Source organism: Antedon bifida, chromosome 2 (assembly GCF_963402885.1).
Source record: "Antedon bifida chromosome 2, ecAntBifi1.1, whole genome shotgun sequence".
NCBI lineage: Eukaryota > Metazoa > Echinodermata > Crinoidea > Comatulida > Antedonidae > Antedon > Antedon bifida.
In genome coordinates this window covers 19487086-19507395 of record NC_136227.1, presented here as the reverse complement: position 1 = coordinate 19507395, position 20310 = coordinate 19487086, and the positions used below count along the sequence as shown (strand labels likewise).

Here is a 20310-nt window from a genome sequence, read left to right as displayed (position 1 = left end):
ACCAATTAAAACAACTATATCATCTGAATTATTAGGTATTATTATTGTCTATTAGTTAATAATATACAGATTGCCTGCTTATTGAAATATAAGATTTGACAATATCCCATAGGAAATGGCTCTGTAGAATATCTGCTGGGTCGGCTAGATGCCTCATTCATTCATGAATGATTGAAAGTAACTAAGCCAGCCTTAGTTAGGCATAGCATTCACCTTACCTTGCGAAGAATGAATGTATAAAGGCAAATAATAACTAATTAATGAGTCAATAAAATATTCACTTAGGCCTATGCCTGGTACATGAACAGAAGAATTTCCATCAATAATTCTACCCTTTCCAATAATATTACTAATAGCCCGAATTAAATTACTGATACAGTAATTCGTCTTCTTCTTCGAGCCAAATCGCCGGATGTTTAGCGCACCACACTTACCAAATTGACCAATCACAAACGGTCTTTCATCGCATCTATAGAGGGCTCATAACAAAATGCTATGTATGAATACAGTAGTTTAGTCGTGTCTTCGAGGGTTGAGTTCAAACCCCATGATGTTGGATTTTTTTAATTGTCACAAACGCGAGTTGCCACACAAAAAAATAAACAGTCAATATCAAACTCCGCTTCAATTCGCTGGAATTTATATGTCTAATGACGAGGACACGACAAAACTAGAAAATAACACAGTCAATATCAACATCCGTGAGGACATTATGATCCTCTGTAGACATGTGATGCAGTTTCAACCAGTCACGTTCACATATTTACATAGGCTATATTTATAATGTTATAATACATACTTATCCCTGGCAGGTTGTTCTGGTCGTGTTTGTGGTGTGCATAGCTGCAATGTATCCAGTTGATTGGTCACATCTTCGGCCCATCTGCAATTAACAAGCTGGTGCATCTGTAGAGGAGCTCTAGTATAAACAAAAATTATTAATGCAATAATCAGATTTTACTTGATTTAAGGAATATTTATCTGTATTAATACATCAGCCTCTCATGAATGAATGCGGCATCATACATGCCACCGGCCTTCTATATGGAAACATACACACTACCCTCACAAAAGGCAAACACTATAGGCACCTCAAATCATATTATTTCTGATGAGGACGGCCTCAATAATAGATTTCAAAGATGCTTATTACAATGTGGGAATACACAAAGATTCACAGAAATATTTTAAAATCTCGCTACCATGAAGAGCTTTATAAATACATAGCATAACCTAATGGTCTGTTTTTTCCCACCAACATTTTACTAAATTATTACAACCACCACTTACAGATTGAGGCAGTAGATGGGTGGAAATAGCTCAAAAATAGCATGCGAGTCAAACAAATTGCAAAAATTTGCTTTATTGTTGAAATATGTTCAAAATATATAAGAGAATGCTCTATCTAAAATCTACCCTGATCTGCCCAGTATAAGTGGCCTAATTTGCATAAAATCAAAATGGCTTCCATTTGACAACTTTCATCCCAATTACCTCTTAAACCATAAAGAAATTGGTATAAGAATGTATTAAACACGAATATAAACATGTTTCCACACTTTCCTATAATTTCAGTTTAAACACACACCAGCCAGGATTTAATGGTGTATATACCTATGCTTGTGAGGATTCCAAATATACTGTTATTACAGTTTGGTGGTAAATTGTTCAGAATATATAAATCTTATGTCCTTGGACAAGCCTTGAAAAAACCAATATTGATCATATTTTCCGTCTTCAAAAACGGGCTCTTCGTATATATGCGCTGGAGTTTCTTATAGAGCGTCACCATTATAATACTAGATTTTCTTTTAAAAATTATGTACCAAGTATTAAACGTCGTTCTATTCTTTATTATGGTCCAATTATATGGAATTAAACTCTCCGATAACTTGAAAAACAAATTCTCTTTAAATAGCTTTAAACACTGCGTAAAGAAATCGCTGGTCTCTGAATACAGCACTTAAGTTTCTGCAATCTTTTTATTCACTTACTTTGTGTGTATGTTGTAAATAATACTTGGTATTTTTACTTATAATTTTATTTAATTATTTAAGAATTATGATTTAGATTGTCTTTAAACTATTCTTTCAGTCATGCTTCGTAAATTGTTTTCAACTCAGTTAAAGGTGGCTATGACCTAAAGTTATTGTTTTAACTTATATAGTCTCCTTCCATACAATGCAAAAAAAAAATAATCCTTAATTCATGTATTTTACTAGTGTGTGGAAAATAAAATGATTACTGATTACTGATTACCAATGTTTGCATCTCGCTTTCTGAAGAATAGTAGTAGATCAATTCATCTTCACCAATTTAATTTCAACGAAGAAACTAGGCCTATAGGCCTAGGCCTAGTAGATGAAGCCTGGCGTCGAGTGAGAAGAAGTAGGCAAGAATGTTCATTTTATGACCGCGAGTATTTACACAATACGAAGTGCCGGCCCGAAGCCCGCAATTGCCGGCCCGAAGCCTACTCTAGACTAGGATAAAAATTGCGCCAGCTCGAGGCCGGCTTGGTTGTTCCCAGAGTGTTTACACTTGTACACTGTTGGTTCAGAGCCGGCCTCGGGCTTGCTAAAAGCCAAAGTGTAAATGGGGTCATGACTATCTGGACTAGGCCTAGTCTATATTATAAAGAAATGACTGACCTGCAGTGAGGGCACTGACGCTGTTCCAAAAGCCATCTCTGTCAAAACAATTGAACAATTATTTTAAATAATGACCTGCTCGAAAAAATAATGTAATAATGTAAATCTAAAAAAAAAAATTGAGTAACAAAAAACATTTTAAATCTAAGGTTACATACAGTACTATTAAAATGCTAATTGTTCATTTATTACTTTCATACATACAAAAATTAAAAGAAATGACGAACCAAAACAACTTACCCGAATACAAATGAAACAACAAAGCTTGGAACATTGTGGACACAGACGAGCGTCTCTCAACTTTTCCATACAGATGAAACATCGAAACACCTCAGACAGGCTCTGCAAATTTATAATTATTAATTAATAATAGTACTTTATTTGTACCATAGAGGTATTGTTTGTACATAAAGTTAAGTTAAAGTTAAGTCCTTAGCTCCAAAAAAAAGGTCGATACTTCAAATTTGGTTAGAAGCATGACTAAAAAAGGCCATTGAAAATTTGACCTTTGACCTCAGATAAGGCCCGATTCCTCAGAATAATAGATCTGAACCTATTGGGTGAACCTGCTAAATGGAAAAGATGCATTACTATGATATTTACTGTGTTAAGCCAGAATGGGTATACTTGCACCCTTTAGCAAACTATGCCAACAATGTTTTTTTGCTTCCTTACAGTATATAAATACAAATAAATTTGATGCTGTTGGCCGAAAAAAAATTGGGATGCTTGATCAGTACAGGGTCCAAAAGGTCAATATGGTCAAAGTTAAGACTTTGCGTAACTTGGTAACTACTGGGTGTATTGAAATATTGCCAAAGTGCCAAACTACTCAGAAGACCCATATTTCTATTCACTCTAATCGGAAACTTTTGCCAAAAGTGGACAGAAACCCCCTTTCTGACCACTGGTCAAGAAATTGGCCATATGAATATCTCAGTATATCTCAATTGTGGTCTCAAATTACTTGCAAAGTATATGTTTATATTTGTTTTAATGTAATAAAAATCATAATCTGTCAATAAACCCTTAATTTTGACCTTTGACATATAGCCGGCACAAACATTTTTGGCTTAGAGCACACTTTCATATCTCAGAAATTGTTGGGCGGATATGGTCGTAGTTGGTGTCAAAATACTCAGAAGATACATATTTCAACTTTTGCCAAAAATGACCGTGAAACTTTAATTTTGACTATTGGTCAAGAAAATGGCCATATAAATATCTCAGCAACCACTAGTCAGAAAGTTATAATTTTAGTCCCAAATTACTAGCAATGTATTATATTTAGTTATCCGCTTAGTAGTAGCCTTCTGAATATCTTAGTGTTTCATTTTGATACCGTCGCCATGTTAAAAATTGGAATAAATGGCGGGTCCCGTAATTTCACCTTTACTGTATATGGTTTATACTGTATGACACAAAATAGACAGAATTCAGCACTAACAACTCGATAGATATCGATGATACTTTTGATCAACCTGATTCTGAACCCGATGTTCTTCCTCATGTCATTCCAAAGGCCCAAGCACTGCATCAAAAAAACCCAGCAAACCACATACAGCTCATGTGTGGACAGTGAAGGGTTGGATAAATCAGTTGCATGCTGCAGATTGGTTATGTTATGCCACTTCTGAAAATCGGCAAGAAATTGTAGAAAAAGTATGGTGTAGTGTGCATCAACTGCATTCAAGTGACAAGACAGCACAGTACGTGGTGGGGACAACAAATGTGAAGAAAGAAGGTGTCTTGTATCATCAGAAGACCAAAACCCACAAAGCAGCTGTTGCATCATCATTGTCCTCTGACAATTTAAGGTCGGCAATAAGGTCGGCAATTGCCGATTGCCCAGTGAAATTCGTGGGCTGCAGACGACATTCGGATTTATGTATCCATGCAGCATGACTCGCTCACAGAATTGAGAACTGCTTGCGTGACATCAAAACATGGATGAAAAAGAACAAGCTTAAGCTCAATGATAGCAAGACTGATTTCATCACTTTCTCATCTAAAACTCGACCACTACCACCACATCCTTGTAAACATCACAGTGGGACAGGTTTCTGTCACTTCTTCGCAGACGGTAAAGATCCTTGGTGTACAATTGGATTGTCACTTGACAATGGATGCTGACCTGAAAACCATTGCTCGATCTGTATCTGCTTCCATTAGATACATTGGCCGACTGCGAAAGTACCTTGATCAACATAGCACAGAGAAACTTGTGCATGCGTTTGTCGGATCCAGGCTTGACTACTGTAATGCGCTTTTCATTGGTCTTCCGAATAACCGAGTGAAAATTCTGCAGCGTCTACAAAATACTGCTGCCCGCATAACAACAAGGACACGTAAATTTGACAACATCTCCCCAGATCTTCTACCAGTACAACAACGGATACAGTACAAGGTGTTAATCCTGGCCTACAAAGCTCAGCACAATTTGGCACCTGGCTACCTATCTGAGCTTGTGCAGAGTTACCAGCCCACTAGATCTCTTAGGTCCGGTTCCCAATGCCTACTTGTGGGTCCAAGGACAAGGACATCTACCTACTAATGTAGGCCACTATGTAATTTCGTGTCATTTTTTTGTTAAAAGCAAAATTCCAGCTGATTTAGTTTCTTTAGGATGTAAAGTAATGAAAAAAATATGTTGCCATTTTTTTTAAAAAGCTTAAGGGTGTCAAATCCAAGATGGCCGCCAATACGTAAAATATCCAATAAATGTACCATATTGGACAAAGTAACACCCATTATGAATAATATTTTAAGTTCATATGAGTTCTCTGCTATATAAGAATTATTATAAACCTATATTCATTAGTATTCTGACATTTTGAATTTCAAAATGGCCGCCATTTTTTTAAAATGAATGAAATTTCTTATTAAAACATGTGCAAGTTATGACGTTGATGGAAATCACATAAAATGATAGACCTATGGCAACAACATTGGTGATTAACACAAAATGGCGACCAATTTGAATTTCAAAATGGCCGCCATTTTTTTTAAATGGGTTAAATTTCTTATTAAAACGTGTGTAAGTTAAATAAAATTAGATTGAATTACACAAAATGATATGCTTATGACAACAACATGGTGATTAACAAAAAATGTTGACCATCAGGAGGTCCTACACATCTTCATATTAAAACATCTCATAAACTTCTTCAATTAAATGACAATTAACTCTGCCAAAGTCCTTCAATGAAATATTTCTAATCTTGAATGTGATACATTAAGTTGACCTTCCTTCATTTTCTACTACTGTATCCATCAAACTTCCACAGACTGATCTGCGATCCCAACAAGCTTGTTCGGAAACAAATCGGCAAAAGCATTTCACTGCTAAATACTCATACTTTCCTATATTCATTCATTCATTTATTCGGTCAAGATTAACATACAATACATGATTACATAACAATGTTACAATACAGAAAGTTAAAACTTGAGAATAAAAGTAAGTATAAAAGAATTGTTTAAAATGTTTTAAAGATAAAACTATGAGGAAATAAAATTAAAAAGGACCAATTATAGACAATTCAGTATAATAATAATATAACAACTATACTCATAATAAAAAGGATAAAATGTTAACAACAATGTAAAACAATGCAAATGTCTAAAATGATTGTTTAAAAATGGCTTAAAAATGTTTTTTAAAATGGCATATGGAACAGTATTTAAATAGAATACCGTTCAGTACCATAGTTAAAAAACCCATTAAAAATACAAGTTATTTAAAAGAACAAGCACAATGGAATATTAAAAAGCGTTCAGTAAAAAAGTAAGCATAGCAGAATAAAGTTATGAACATTAAGAATAAGACAGTTGATTTCGACAAGGATAGCCCAATAAAACCAATTACCTAGGTTTATTTCTGTTGGGGTCCTGTAGTATTGTATTATGGATTTTAAATTATTTTATTCTATATATTTACCGGTTTTCTCTTTTGTTCGCTAAGTATTCTTTAACCAGTTTTCTAAATATCCCAACACTCATGGTGTTTTTTGTGTCGTTTGGTAATTTGTTCCAGTCATTAATGGTTGTAGAATAAAACGTTCCATCGATAGCTTTAGATGCTTTTGGTGGAATGAAGTTGAATTCACTTTGTCGTGTGCCATGGCTATGTTGGTCACACACCTTATCAAATTATTCATTTAAATACGAGGGAGCGGAATTATTTAAAATCCTATGCACTTTATTTGAGTAACTCTGTCTTCGACATTTAATAATCCTAGTTTATTCAACTCTTTCTGTCCAATTAATTTCTAAACATATTGTTTTGCATGACTTATTTTTACATTTATTTGTACAGTACTGTACCGGCTGACTATGTGATACGACAAAGAATCTCTACAGGAGTCCTCTTTTACTTTGATAAGTTTGTCACCTGTATTCACCGTCATATATATTTTTTGCCAATATTCATCCTTTCCTTAGAATCCCATATAGACAGTTTGCCTTCTACAAGACTTTTACCAATGCCTCAAACATTTTCTGTCCAATGTCACCTTTGTGCGAATTGCAGTATTCTTCATTAATCGGGATATCATCTCTCTTTAAATGTTGGCTTTCAAACTCATCAACTAGATTTGCCAGCTCTGAGTCTGATGAAATCATTAATTTGTGTTATTCCAATGATACCATACTCAATGACCTTGATCAATTGATGTAAATCCAGCAAGTCCTATACATACATGTCCTCTCATTTAGATTTCGTCGACTCTCTGTATTTAAGTTAATATCTTTATGATAAGCGTCTTTCAAACAAAATGATACCCGTCACTTAGAATCTCTTTCTCTGTCTGCATTTTTTCTAGAAAAATGTCAGAAGTTGTAGAGAGAAAGCAGAATTAGTGTGCTTCTGTCCTTTAGAGATGTTTTCCATTTAAGATATTTGTGTCACTGGTTGTATAGGTAATACAAGTTCAGTTTCAACAAAAGCACTGGCCTCAACACTATTTTCACAATTCTACATGTCCAAAAGCGATAGTTCACCGGGTCGAAATAAGAATTGCTTCTTGATGTCATCTCTGTCCACCTCCACTCATATCGGACAAGAGTCATCACCAGGCATTCTTGTCTTTCCCTGGTACATGAGTTTTTATACCACAACCATGTGCACTCATCATACCAGTGTATAATGGTGGTCCATTTGTAGGGGGCACATATCTAATGAAATCGGTTGAGATTGTAGAAGATGAGAAGTGGGAGTTAATGCTGCCTATGAATCTTGTGAATGAGTTGTATCTTTATTTCCTTCAAGCTTCTGCCAAAAGTTGACAGGTTGAAAACTTACCAACCATACTGGTGAATATGGCCCTGAAGGTTCAGACATTGAATTACATGGCAATTTATTATTTAACATCATATTTATACAGGATTTCACAATAAGGTATAAATACACTTGTTTTATATTGTGGTCCTGTCTGAGATACAAAAATTGAAATACAAGTTTCAGTTTTATGAAAAGAAATGAGATCTGTAATTTAGAATTAGAAGTAATTGTTGTTGAATATTTGATATCAATTGGTAAGTTGTTCCATATTTTTGCAACTTTGAACGATTACCGATAGTTAATTTGAATAATAATAATAACTGGTACTTGATATAGCGCATTATGCTGAAAGCCTCAATGCGCTTTACAAAGACAGAAAGTTTAGAAAAATTACAAATTAAAAAGGTGGGTTTTGAGGAGAGATTTGAAGACACTGATGGAAGTAGCCTGACGGATTTCAATAGGCAACGCATTCCATAGACAAACGGATGCCGAAGAAAATGAACGATTTCCATAAAACTTAGTGGAAGGATGAAATAAGAGTCATTTAAGAGTCATAGGGGGTATTATAATACCCCACTGGGCTATGACTCTTAAATTAACTACCGGTAATCGTATTATATAATATAGAGAACATTGACAACTTTAGACAGCCTATTTAGACAATCCTATGAGAAGTGACTATTTTAGAACATAGTGTACAAACAACAATTTATGCACACATATTTAAAAAAATTATTTAAAGAATTTAATTTTTAGTGGCGGCCATTTTGAAATCCAAGATGGCCGACAGGTTATCGTTTACATAGTTAAGATTGTATAATGGGTAATACCATCAAAACGGACTTGTTACATTCATAATTTGTGTTATTGGTGATATTCTGATTTTGAATAGGGTTATTTGAATGTTGGCGGCCATCTTGAATTTGGTCCTTTAAATGTCTTTAGAAAAAATGGCAACATATTTTTTTTCATTCCTTATATTATCAAGATATGAAATAAAGTCAAAGTTTGCTTTTAACAAAAAATTTACACGACATTCATATAAACGACATACCAGCCTACACTATACGGTCAGAGAGCGTTTGCAGTGGCAGCGCCAACTTTGTGGAACTCCCTACCAATCACAATCAGACAGTGCACTTCCCTTAACTCATTTAAGACTCAACTCAAGACATTCCTTTTCCAACAACCTTTTCAATTTCATTAACTTAACATTTGCTGCATTTTTGATGTAAAGCGCATTGAGAGCTTGCTTATAAGTTATGCGCTATATAAGAACAGACTATTATTATTAAAACAAGTCTAGGCGAAACATACACAAATGACAAAGCAGCAAGACAATTTATTAAACATATTGCAGGTGTTTATGAGGACAACATGAAAGAGTAAATGCATGGATGTCACTATTTTAGTGTACTGTCTGATGGTAGCACGGATAGAACTGAATCTGAGAAAGAAATCGTTTATCTGCGGTTTGTGAAAGATTTCTATCCAACCATTGTTTTTTTTAAAATGATTGACGTAAAGAATGCAAAGGCCGATGGAGTCTTAGCTGCAATAGATGAAGCGTTTCTTTCATATGCCTTCACATCGGATGAGTACAGAAAAAAACTTTTTGGGTTTGGAGCAGATGGTGCTGCAGTAAACCTTGGCAGAAATCGGAGTGTGAGCACACTACTAAAGGAAAGCTCACCCTAGATGATCAGCATTCACTGCATGGCCCACAGATTGGAGTTGGCAATAAAGGATGTTTTCAAGGGTACATATATGGACAAAGTCAATGACACTTTAACATCAATATATTATTTCTACCAGAACTCGGCAAAGCGTGTTTGAGAAGTTACAGAACTGGCTTCAATAATAGACGAGTACTTTAGTAAACCAGGAAAAGCTAATGGCACATGGTGGGTGGCACACAAGCTATACCTCAAGTGAACAATATGCAACAGATAATGCCAATAAAGCGACTGGTTCCAAAAAAACTTGCCGAGTCACAAATTTGTACACTACATGCACCTACTTGCTGATATTCTAATTGAGGTGAGAAAAGTATGTGATTTTAGTGATTCAACTGAATCGTGAACTACAATTTATTTGTTTTAGATATTCAACTAATCAATTATAAAGGCCTTTACTTTACGTGAAATACAATTTGTTTTAGTAATTGAACTAATTATTTGTGCTATGTGCTATTTATTAATCATTTTATCAAATTTAGGTGCAATTCAATGTTACTATAGGAGGCTAATTGAACTAATTATTTATGCTATTTATTAATCATTCAATCAAATTTAGGTGCGATTCAATGTTACTACTATTATAGGAGGCCTGGTAGGCCTACCAGGGAAACACCGTTACTGTTTATCATTATCAATATATTGTGATACAAATGTTAAAGCACCGCTCACTGTCACCCACTTTGATAAACTATGCTTTTGGTCTCTTGGTACGGTCACGTTATAGACTGTTTCAGTGATTGATTACCCCTATTAACGGTTTCCTCCTGTGTGTAACGTTCAGATAATATATATAATAATATACCGTATATTTCGGTGTATAAGTCACACTTTTGACACGCAAATTTGACCTCTAAATTAAGGGTGCGTCTTATACACCGAACATAAATGCCTCACCACACAGATTGTACATATCGTCACCTCGTTGGCTAGGCCTGAGTAGGCTAGGCCTAGATACAGTGTACTAACGTAACGGAAACCTGCTTCTGCCTAGTTTTCAAGGCATTTTAGCGTGATGTTATACTAAATATGATGAAAAGATTTGTTCATTATGGAGCTGTTTTAGGCGCTCCGATAAAATTTCATTTGTAAACGTTTACGATTGGAATAGTATTTATTTTTATACGCACGATCACCCTTCTTGGCGGCCACATAGTGTACGGTATTCGACTAGTATATTCTCCAGGTGATTATAGCATGGACCTAGCGTACACACTTCTTGGATACATAGATACTAATCGAATACGATTGTCCGTGAAATCGTGCGCCCTCTCGAAATGATCGATGTCGAGCGAGGCTAGCCCACACACGTGCGTGTTACACACACGGTCATGCACTCGATGTTGCGGGTGCGAAACTCATGAATAACAAGTTAGAAACAACTTGTTGAGGCTGGGCGCGGCCGAGCCTAGGTAAGAAAAAACCTAAATAAAGGACGCCGTTGTAGCAAACAAAATATATTATTACAATAATAGTGATTACAATTTAAAAAAACATTGTTTTGATGAAATATAAAGTGCGTCTTATACATCGACGATATAAAAAATACCGATATTTTACTCTCAGTTAGGGGGTGCGTCTTATACACAGGTGCGACTTATACACCGAAATATACGGTAATATGTATATTATACGTATACTGTTCTTTACAATTATATTATTTGCATCTTACGAGCGAACCCTCTAGTAATACAAAATTGTTGATATTTGCTGGTATTAGTAATTTCTTTCTTTGTTAAAAAATGTCTTACTTGCTAGTTGGGTTGCTCATTTTGCTAGTGAAATTTTTTACAACTAGCAATGGTTTGCTAGTGGGTTAAAAAAGTATATTTCGAGCCGTGAGTATTAATTAAATTTATGGTAAAAAGCATTAATAAATGAAACCTACTATGTTTAAAATTGTGATATAAGCAATTATTGTTTTTAAGCTGTCGTATATCTGAGAATTTGTAATCTTACAGTTAGGTCTCATGATTAGGTCTTAGCTTTCGTGATCTTAGGTTTTGTGACACCCATCTACATTCTATATAGCTAGGCCTACCTAAACTAGCCTAGGCTTAGGCCCTAACTAGAATACAGGTCAACCCGTACCCATGCCAACTTGTACCCACCAACTCGTACCCAAATTTTGGCCCATTCGTACCCATCATGGGCTGACTCATAGCCATTGGTTGGCTCTTACCCACGTTTAATGCTATGTAAAATATATTTGTATTAGATTTTTACCAGTTTTATTACATTTTTAGATGCCAATCATTCATAATATTACCGATATTATATTTGGCAAAAACTATTGACCTAAAAAGATAGGCCTAGTTTTAAGGAGCCAGAAAGGGGTTACCTGCACCCTCTATCAATACAAATCAATTTTTTGTTATATTGGCCGAAAAAAATTGGGAGGCTTGGTCAGGCAACAAGTATTTTTTTAGGGGAACAGACGATCGGGACCACAGACGATCGGGACCACAGACGATTGGGCCCAGCCAATTGGGCCCATTGCAAGCCTAGCAGGCACAAAGTGTGAGACGATCGGGCCCAAGAAGGTTTTAAGACGATCAGGACTAGAGATGATTGGGCCCAACAAACTAAATGATCAGGCACGTTTTATTTTGGTCGCAATTAAACCAACTTTTGGAATGTTTTGTGCCGCACTTCAGTCTGGCTATACATTTTTTTATCATCATGTTTTTTAAATCGATTGGGTTTTATTGCGTCGCGCCATTTTGGCGCACTAAATACATTTTCGTGATTATTATACATTGCGTGATCGTTTTTATTATTATTAGGTATGCCTACTGTAGATTTATTTTTTTAGACGATGAGTATTTATTATGCCAATTATATATTTTATTTATTTTATTACAGGCGAGGAGAGGATGTGCTTTTCCAAATTACCGTTATTGTAAAAATATGTTTATAATTATACTAATTAAATGTTTACAAATTGTTTAAATGTAATCATTTTAATATAATGACCGTATAATTTACTGTGATACAATCCGGGGATTCCCCTTAAAATAAAACGTAGCGTGTTACGGAATAAACATCAAAGTAGTAACATTTGCCTGCCAAAAGTGGAAACAGTTTGAATTTATATTTTCAATTAGGTTCTCTATCATTAAAAATTGCAGTAAATTAAAAAGAAAATAAAAAAAGTCTTTTACATAATGGGTGGTTTGTAATTAACATCTGGTTAATTTCTGCATGTACACGTATGCATATCCATAGTGTCAATATGCTACGATATAGTACATTCATCTTTCCTCAATCAACAGTATCATTTTATAATATTGGGTTAAAACATGTACTCTGGTATTCCACTTGTATTGTAGGCATTGAAAGAATGCCCCATTGGTAATAAATACTCTAATTATAAACTATTTTTTAACTTTAATTTCGGATTTCTTTTTTTCAGAAACAACATTTTTTACAATGATTTTCAAAGAGCACACATTCATAAACATCTTGCAACCTGTAAAATAAATTGAAAACAAACATTATATACATTAGGCCTAAATAAACATTCGTTCCTTATACTAACAAATATTGACCACGGAACCAATTACAACCGCAAAAGCGTATCAGCGATGCTTCAATCGAATACCAGATGTTGATTTTTATCGTTGCCATAATAAAATCGACTTTACCATATTGAACACAAGACTATCGCTACCTGCGCTAAGACGATCAAATCCTGGACGATTCAGCCCACTTTTGGTGGGACGATTCAGCCCAAACATCCCACTTTGTGGGCCGAAACGTCTCACTTTAGACCAAATTCATATTCAATTTTATTAAAGTTTTTAAAGGTGTTTAACAATTCGTATTTTATTGATATTGACAATGTTGATAGGGTTAATTCATTTATTTTATTCACAACTATTATTTATTTTTTATGTTAGTAGTACCTGTAATATACTCTTTCAAAGTTACAATCGTTTATTTTATAATTCCCTAAGCTATTTCATTGCTAGCCATCAAAACAATGAATGACCTCTTGACCCCATGTGGAAAATTTTACGTCTTTAGCGCGAACTGAAGAAAGGGGATACCCTCCACTTACATGTAGGTACTGTAAGTCACATGGTGACGTGATATACATACAAACTGCATTTCACAATACCTCAATAAATAAAATACCTCAATGAACTAGTCCATTGTACGATTGTCTTACTATAGTATTATGGGATGTAGAATAAAACCCGTTAATTAGGTAGGTAGGTTGGTTTTTAATTGGTTATCCGCAACGAAGTTGCTGGATAACCTCTTGTGATTGTACGAAATCATATTCTTCTTTTTTTTAGGTGATCATTTAGAATAAAATGATCACCTATTGTTATTGTATAAAATCTTTATTATTATTTTTTTTATTTTTTAGGTGATCATTTAGAATAAAATGATCACCTATTGTTATTGTATAAAATCTTTATTATTATTTTTTTTTTTTTTGGTTTTCCGCAACGAAGTTGCAGGAAAACCTCTTGTGATTGTACGAAATCATCATCATCTTTTTTTAGTTATCCGCATTTAGCGGATAACTCCTTGTAACTGTCCTGTTTCATCATCTTTTTTTTTTTTTTTTTTTTTTTTCTGTATTCTTCTTTCTTTCTGTCATTTTTGTGCAGAGCGTATCTCTAAAACGTGTTAACATAACATTTCATAACTTTGTCAACATGTGAGCGTTTACGTGAAGTTGTGCACCTGCTATTGTGAATGACGTCAGAGTTGCGCAACATGACTTACGCGCGTTTTTACGAATTTCGCGTATTTAACGTAGATCAAAAACCATATAACAATTTAAATTGAAACTTAACAAAAGTTTAAGTTATATCTTGCGGTAACTGACTGTAAAAAAAAATGGCATGTTTCACACGAAGTTACGCGCGCACGCGCGTTTAAAATTTTATAATGCGAAAAATTAATTTCTAATCAACTTTCTGCGCGTTTCATGTCATTTTGAGCATGTAAAAAATTCCCACATGCGCGCATTTTTTTACGCGCGCGGTGCGCACGTAGCGTTGAAAACAATTTTTTTCACGTGATTTATGTCTTTCCAGCCTTTTCTAGTAATTTTACCAATTTTTGAACAATTTCGACTTAAAATTACGTCATACGGGCACGTTGAATTGGATAACTTACGTGTGTTTTTGATGAAAAAGTTACAAAAATCGTCAAAATTTGTCAAAATTATGCCTTTTTTAAAACAGTCGTAGTTCCTAAACTAAACGGTTAAAGTTATTTATATTGCATATTCTGGAAGGTGATGAGTTTTAGATATCGGATCATGCATTAATATGGCTAACCGGACATTGTGACGTCATCGTATGGCCACCCAAATATAAAATATAGGATTTTGTATCTTTCGTCACAGCGCATCACATTTAATAGAGCGCATCTCCACTTGCCCGTTTTCCATTTTCACCCCGATTTTTATTTTTTCTAGGTCAATGAACTATCTATCGCATGGGTTAAAAATAATTTAATTTTTATGACGTCATCATGTCTAAAAATGTAAATAACATGGGTCACTTATTTTCATCTTTATAGTAAATTTCAATCTGTTATAGCTCATCAGAATAAAAAGTAATAATCATTATTAAAATGTTTTCTGGAAACTATTGGATTGTAGATACGAATTCATGTGAACATTTTGCCAATCAGATGTTGTGACGTCATCATATGGCCAGTTGAATATAAAAAGTTTCATATTTTACGTCATAGTTCATTACATTTAAAAGAGCGCGCATTAATATTTCACCTATTCAAATTTCTTCTACACGCTAATATGTTGTTGCTGAGATAATTTCCTTCCAAAATTGCTACCTTCACGTTTCATTTTAAAACCATCAACATGTTAAAAATTGCAATAAATAGCGGGTCCCGTAATTTCCCCTATTCTACACTGTATGTGATATGTATACAGATTACACTGTGTATACTATATATATACAAAATAATAGAATTCAGCAATAACAACATATCATAGTCTTCAGTTCAGGTCATAATGCCATAATCTTTTTCCGTGTGCAATATTCCAACGTATGGCGTGCATGTGGCGTTTGTCGTGCGGATAACTAACTCGTCAAAGTGACGAGTTTCATGTCTAGTTTCATCTTCTTTCTTTCTGTATGATTTTTGTGTAACGCTTTTCTCTAAAACTTGCAAACATAACATTTTTTTAACTATGTTGACATTTTGACATTTATGTAACGTCGTCAAGCGAAGCTTTTCATGATGCTTACAATTGCGCAACGTGACGTACGCGCGATTTAACGATTTTCTCGTATTTAACATAGCTCGACAACCAAATAACATTTCAACTTGAAACTTTGCAAAAGTTTAATTTATATTATGCGCTAACTTTCTGTGGAAAAAAAATTGCGTGTTTTACACAAAGTTACGCGCGCACGCGCATTTAAAATTTCAAAATGCGCAAAATTAATTTATAATCAACTTTCTACGCGTTTCATGTCGTTTTAAGCATGTCAAAAATTCCCACGCGTGCGCACATTTTTACGTGTGCGGTGCGCACGTAGCATTGAAAACGTATTTTTTTCGCGTGATTTATGTTTTTCCAGCCTTTTCTAGTAATTTTACCAAATTTTAAACAATTTCGACTTAAAGATACGTCATACGAGCACGTCGAATTGGACAATTTGCGCGCGTTTTTTATGAAAAGGTTAACAAATTCGTTTAAAATATGCCTTTTTTTAAACAGTCGTAATTTCTAAACTAGACGGTCAACTTTTTGTGGATGGCATATTCTGGAAGTAGATGAGTTGTAGATATCGTATCAGGTATTAATATGGCTAACCGGACATTGTGACGTCATCGTATGGCCACGCGAATATAAAATTTAGGATTTTTGTATCTTTCGTCATAGCTTACCACATTGAATAGAGCGCATCTCCACTTATCCGTTTTCCATTTTCACCCCGATTTTGATATTGTCTAGGTCAATCAACTATCTTTCGCAGGAGTTAAAAATATTTTAATTTTTTTGACGTCATCATGCCTAAAAATTTAAATCACGTGTGGCATTAATTTCATCTTTACAGTAAATTTTAATCTGTTATAGCTCGTAAGAATAAAATGTGATAATCACGATTAAAACTTTTTCTGGAAGCTATTGGATTGTAGATACGAAACTATGTAAAAATGTTGCCAATCGGATGTTGTGACGTCATCATATGGCCAGTTAAATAAAAAAGGTCGTATTTTCATCTTTTGCGTCATAATTCATTACATTTAAAAGAGCGCGCATCAATATTTCACGTATTCAAATTTCTTCTACACGCTAATACGTTGTTGCTGAGATAATTTCCTTTCGGAAATGCTACCTTCGCGTTTCATTTTAAAACCGTCAACATGTTAAAAATTGCAATAAATATCGGGTCCCGTAATTTCACCTATTCTACACTGTATGTGATATGGATACAGATTATACTGTGTATACTATATATGAATTTAAATAATAAAATTCAGCAATAACAACATATCATATTCTTCAGTTCAGGTCATAATGCCAACGTGAACACTTCCTTTTGTCCTCAACCTATCCCCTTAATGTTAATGTTGCACCACTTGCGCGGCGGAAAACCAAACTCGTCAAAGTGACGAGTTACATGTCTAGTTCTTTTTATTGTTTCTGTACACTATTTTGTGTAACAATTATCTCAAAAAGTTTAATGTCAATGATTACAAAAATTTCAGAATATCTTTCAAATAATATAACTTAATCCTAATAAGCTTTCCAGCGTGATCACTCATCCGTGACGACATTTATACGCCATTTTGCGAAATCACATTATCAATCATATCTCCATAATTCATTATCACATAATAATGAAATTCACTACACGTAAACTTCAGATCAAGGGTAAAAATATTAGCAAATAAAAACGCACGCGCACGTAGGTTCATGCGCGTGATATCGCGCGTTAAAAATTTAAAACGCTCAAAATTAAGTTTTGATCAATTTAGAGCATGAATTAGGCCATTTGCGTGTTTCAAAAAATTACTGCGCAAAAATGCGTTTTTGCGCGCGCGATACTTAAAAAGCGTAAAAAACATGAATTTTTTTTACAAATCTCATTCTACTCACCATCCTTAGTACATTCACCAAATTTGAGTCAGTTCCGACTTAAAATAACGCTATACGAGCACGTTAAAAATGACAAAATGCGCACATTAATTTTACAAAAGTTCTGAAAATGGTGAAAAATAGGTCTTTTTTAAAATGAAAATAATTCTTCAGAATGCAAGATGACCCCCGATTTTTTTAACTTATTCTGGAAGCCATTGAGTTGTAGATATGAATTCATGTACACATTTTACGTACAAAATGTTTTGACGTCATCAAATGGCCACTTGAATTTAAAAATTAGGATTTGTTATCTTTTTGTGTAGATTATCACATTCAACAGAGCGCATCTTGGTTATGTGTGCTCGAATTTCGCACAACTTTCAGTATGTGCTTGCTTAATTAATTATCTTTATCATGAGTTGACACTATCTTCATTTTAATGACGTCATCACGCGTAAAAACTTGAATAACGTAGGCCGTGTAATTTCACCTTCGCAGTAAATTTGAATATCTTACAGCTCTACAGAATTGAAGGTTACCTTGATGATTATAATTTATTATGAAAGCTGATGAAATGTAGATATTAATTCATATAAAAATTAAGCCTATCGGATGTTGTGACGTTAACATATGGCCAGTTGAAGTGAAAAAGTAGTTTTTTCATATTTTTCGTCAAAGTTATACACAATTCAAAGAGCGCGCACAGCGCTTCTACGTGCCAAATTTTTTCCCAAATCTTATATTTTTTTGCTCAATTAATTATCTTTCGAAATTGTCATCTTAAAGTTTAGTTTGATAACGTCATCATGCCAAAAAATTAGAACATGTGTGTCCCGTAATTTCACCTATGCTACACTGTATATAGATATACAGTATATACTGTACATATTGTATATGGCATATAGGCACAACTCAGCACTATAAGCATATAATAGGATGGCATACATCAACATTTTCCGATCGTATGTTAACGTACGTGCATGTTTAAAAAAAATTAATTTCAGTAAAATGATAAAAATGATCACCTATAATTCGTCAAAGTGACGAATTAAATTCTAGTTTTTTTCTTTTTATTGTTTCTGTACACTATTTTGTGTAACAATTATCTCAAAAAGTTTAATGTCAATGATTACAAAAATTTCAGAATATCTTTCAAATAATATAACTTAATCCTAATAAGCTTTCCAGCGTGATCACTCATCCGTGACGACATTTATACGCCATTTTGCGAAATCACATTATCAATCATATCTCCATAATTCATTATCACATATTAATGAAATTCACTACACGTAAACTTCAGATCAAGGGTAAAAATATTAGCAAATAAAAATGCACGCGCACGTAGGTTCATGCGCGTGATATCGCGCGTTAAAAATTTAAAACGCTCAAAATTAAGTTTTGATCAATTTAGAGCATGAATTAGGGCATTTGCGTGTTTCAAAAAATTACTGCGCAAAAATGCGTTTTTGCGCGCGCGATACTTAAAAAGCGTAAAAAATATGAATTTTTTTACAAATCTCATTCTACATACCATCCTTAGTACATTCACCAAATTTGAGTCAGGTCCGACTTAAAATAACGCTATACGAGCACGTTAAAAATGACAAAATGCGCACATTAATTTTACAAAAGTTCTGAAAATGATGAAAAATAGGTCTTTTTTAAAATGAAAATAATTCTTCAGAATGCAAGATGACCCCCGATTTTTTTAACTTATTCTGGAAGCCATTGAGTTGTAGATATGAATTCATGTACACATTTTACGTACAAAATATTTTGACGTCATCAAATGGCCACTTGAATTTAAAAATTAGGATTTGTTATCTTTTTGTGTAGATTATCACATTCAACAGAGCGCATCTTGGTTATGTGTGCTCGAATTTCGCACAACTTTCAGTATGTGCTTGCTTAATTAATTATCTTTATCATGAGTTGACACTATCTTCATTTTAATGACGTCATCACGCGTAAAAACTTGAATAACGTAGGCCGTGTAATTTCACCTTCGCAGTAAATTTGAATATCTTACAGCTCTTCAGAATTGAAGGTTACCTTGATGATTATAATTTATTATGAAAGCTGATGAAATGTAGATATTAATTCATATAAAAATTAAGCCTATCGGATGTTGTGATGTTAACATATGGCCAGTTGAAGTGAAAAAGTAGTTTTTTCATATTTTTCGTCAAAGTTATACACAATTCAAAGAGCGCACACAGCGCTTCTACGTGCCAAATTTTTTTCCAAATCTTATATTTTTTTGCTCAATTAATTATCTTTCGAAATTGTCATCTTAAAGTTTAGTTTGATAACGTCATCATGCCAAAAAATTAGAACATGTGTGTCCCGTAATTTCACCTATGCTACACTGTATATAGATATACAGTATATACTGTACATATTGTATATGGCATATAGGCACAACTCAGCACTATAAGCATATAATAGGATGGCATACATCAACATTTTCCGATCGTATGTTAACATACGTGCATGTTTAAAAAAAATTAATTTCAGTAAAATGATAAAAATGATCACCTATAATTCGTC

The 20310-nt window shown here is 34.0% G+C and overlaps 1 protein-coding gene across 2 annotated transcripts in view; it reads right to left on the bottom strand.

Moving 5' to 3' along the window:
* LOC144835072 (E3 ubiquitin-protein ligase TRIM37-like) overlaps positions 1–20310 on the bottom strand; it is a 116850-nt gene that overhangs the window by 65713 nt on the left and 30827 nt on the right. The window contains exons 1-4 of one of the 2 annotated variants that reach the window (XM_078690096.1): positions 11898–11919; positions 2892–2993; positions 2652–2689; positions 800–919 (exon numbers count right to left, since the gene is read on the bottom strand). In XM_078690096.1, coding sequence (XP_078546222.1) covers positions 800–919; positions 2652–2689; positions 2892–2960 — 227 coding nt within the window. In that variant the 5' untranslated portion in view covers positions 2961–2993; positions 11898–11919. Of the gene's footprint in view, positions 1–799; positions 920–2651; positions 2690–2891; positions 2994–11897; positions 11920–20310 lie in introns of those variants that run through there. The other variant, XM_078690095.1, reaches the window with a different exon arrangement.